The sequence below is a fragment of the Lactuca saligna genome, chromosome 6 (assembly GCF_052625555.1).
Source record: "Lactuca saligna cultivar CGN05327 chromosome 6, ASM5262555v1, whole genome shotgun sequence".
Taxonomy (NCBI): domain Eukaryota; kingdom Viridiplantae; phylum Streptophyta; class Magnoliopsida; order Asterales; family Asteraceae; genus Lactuca; species Lactuca saligna.
Genome location: NC_136422.1, coordinates 155841404 through 155843896, shown reverse-complemented (window position 1 = coordinate 155843896; position 2493 = coordinate 155841404). Strand labels below are relative to the sequence as shown.

At 34.9% G+C, this 2493-nt stretch overlaps 1 protein-coding gene across 2 annotated transcripts; it reads right to left on the bottom strand.

Moving 5' to 3' along the window:
* Window positions 1–727: 727 nt before the first annotated feature.
* Window positions 728–1916, bottom strand: LOC145000888 (uncharacterized). Of its 2 annotated transcripts, XM_078960188.1 has the most exons (2): window positions 1561–1916; window positions 728–1413 (listed from the first exon to the last, which is right to left on the bottom strand). In XM_078960188.1, the coding sequence occupies exons 1-2, from the start codon at window positions 1892–1894 to the stop codon at window positions 929–931; spliced, it is 819 nt and encodes a 272-aa protein (XP_078816314.1). In that variant the 5' UTR covers window positions 1895–1916; the 3' UTR covers window positions 728–928. The 2 variants fall into 2 exon arrangements, with proteins under 2 accessions (XP_078816314.1, XP_078816313.1); XM_078960187.1 differs by having other exon boundaries at window positions 728–1916.
* Window positions 1917–2493: the final 577 nt, after the last annotated feature.

The following is a 2493-nucleotide window of genomic DNA, read 5'->3' as shown; positions in this document are numbered from 1 at the left end:
TTTTTTAATAATCCGCCGTAATTTTCAAATATCAGCTTTAGACTGTAATTTCAGTGAAACCTTTTGATCCCTAAAGATATAAGTATATTTTCTATAGTCGACTTAGCGACCGGTTATAAAGACTAATACAATTTGATGCTGAAAAATGAATTGTTTTCCGGATTATCGACAGACTTATTTTTAAAAGGTTAAAGAATGAAATAAAAACTGCAACGAAGCGATTCTAAGTCATTTAATAAATAATATGAATGTGGATGCTTAACAAGTTAACATGTAATTAGTTGAATGTAAATATACAAATATGGTTAATCAAAGTTTTGAATATTTTATAACATTTTTTGATAAATGATATTTTTTAAGTTTACAATGACTAATAAATTTATATTCAAACATGTAGCCCATCGATATTGATATTAGGGGAGTGTTTGGATAGGAAAAAAAAAGATGCTTATTGCTTATTCCCACAATAAGCTAATTTAAGTGTTTGGATAAAATCCAGCTTATTAGGCTAAATAAACTAATTTTAATAAGCATCCCTTCCATTACTTATTGCTTATTGCTTATTCCCACCACAAATAAAGTATAAGCAATAAGCTAAAAATTTAATCCAAACACCCCCTAGGTGTTTGTAGAAAAATGAAGTGTTTTGTACTTGGCTGTTCAAAATAAAAATAAAATAAAATAAAAATTATATTCGTTACGAAGCATAAACCGAAAATAAAGGATGTAAATGAACAACTTTTTTTATTAATACCTTTATTATCAAACCCAAACCAAAAAAACGCAACTATTTATTGAAAACATGAATCAAAATACAAATTATTTCCGTACAACTTTCAACGCTTCTTGTCCTGTTGGATTATTGTTTGTCTTGATGTTTCACAATATTAACTTGTTACTATCCTTAATTAAAGACAACGGTCACTCTTCAATGGTGAGGAGGAGGTGGTGAACTGTAGATATAATGTGGGGGTGGGTACTTTTTCACTGGGGTTGGAGGTGGTGGTGAGGATTTGTGGACAGGGGTTGGTGGTGGTGGAGATTTGTATACATATGGTTTCTTTGGTGGTGGTGGGGGTGGAGATTTATAAACCGGAAGAGGTGGCGGTGGGGACTTATAGATATAGTGTTTCTTCGGTGGTGGTGGAGACTTATGAAGTGGAGGTGGAGGTGACTTGTAAACAGGTGGAGGTGGTGACTTGTGAACTGGTGTTGGTGGTGACTTGTACACCGGTGGTGGTGGTGATTTGTAAACATAATGAGGTGGAGGTGGTGATTTGTGAACTGGTGGTGGTGGTGACTTGTAAACAGGTGGCGGTGGTGATTTATGCACCGGTGGTGGTGGTGACTTGTAGACCGGTGGTGGCGGTGATTTATGCACTGGTGGTGGTGGTGACTTGTACACCGGTGGTGGTGGTGACTTGTAGACGTAATGAGGTGGTGGTGGTGATTTGTGGACAGGTGGTGGTGGTGACTTGTAAACAGGTGGCGGCGGTGATTTGTGTACCGGTGGCGGTGGTGACTTATAAACAAGGGGTGGTGGAGACTTGTGAACTGGAGGTGGTGGTGGTGACTTGTATACATATGGTTTCTTTGGAGGTGGTGGAGACTTATAAATAGGAGTAGGAGGTGGCGGTGACTTGTGAACCGGTGGTGGTGGTGATTTATACACCGGTGGTGGTGGTGACTTATAGACCGGTGGTGGTGGTGGTGGTGATTTGTAAACATAATGATGCTTAGGTGGTGGTGGTGGTGATTTCTTTGGTGGAGGAGGTGGTGGCGATGAGTAAGGGTAGGCTGCGGTGGTCAATGAGGGCAAACATAAAGAAACAATAACTACCGCAAGAGAGATTAGAAGGGTGGCCATTGAAGACATCTTCCTTTTTGTTCCCATTTCTACTAGTAGAAGTGGGATTTGAGTTATGAATTTGAGACAGCGTCTAATCCTTTATATAGGTGAAATATCTCTATTTTCTAATTAAACTTAAAATAATTATAGCAATAAAAAAACTAATTAAAAATTTTAGAAGTGAATCTACCAACTACAATAAATAAAACTATATACATTGTAAACTAGCAGACAATATAATGCATGCAAAGCCATCGTATTCCCACCGTGGAATACTTCAACGTTTGAGTTATTTGCTTTTTTCTTTTATTTATTATGATACTTTAATATTAGTTATTTTTTAATATGTAGGTGAAAATTAATTAATTTATGAAGTACTAATGGTATATATATATATATATATATATATATATATATATATATATATATATATATATATATATATATATATATATATATATATATATATATATATATATCATCAACTTCCAATAAAAGTTCGATAAAAGTTGCTATGAAATTACTTGAATTGGAAATTCTTAAAGTTCAAAAAAAAAATTCAAATGAAACTTACAGTCAAATTCTAATACAATTTTATCCACGACGTCGGTGCTATGTCAACATAGTGTCCATGTGCATGTTTT

Coding starts and splice junctions, on each gene's coding strand:
- LOC145000888 (XM_078960187.1), bottom strand. CDS start 1,894: ATGGGAACAAAAAGGAAGATGTCTTCAATGGCCACCCTTCTAATCTCT.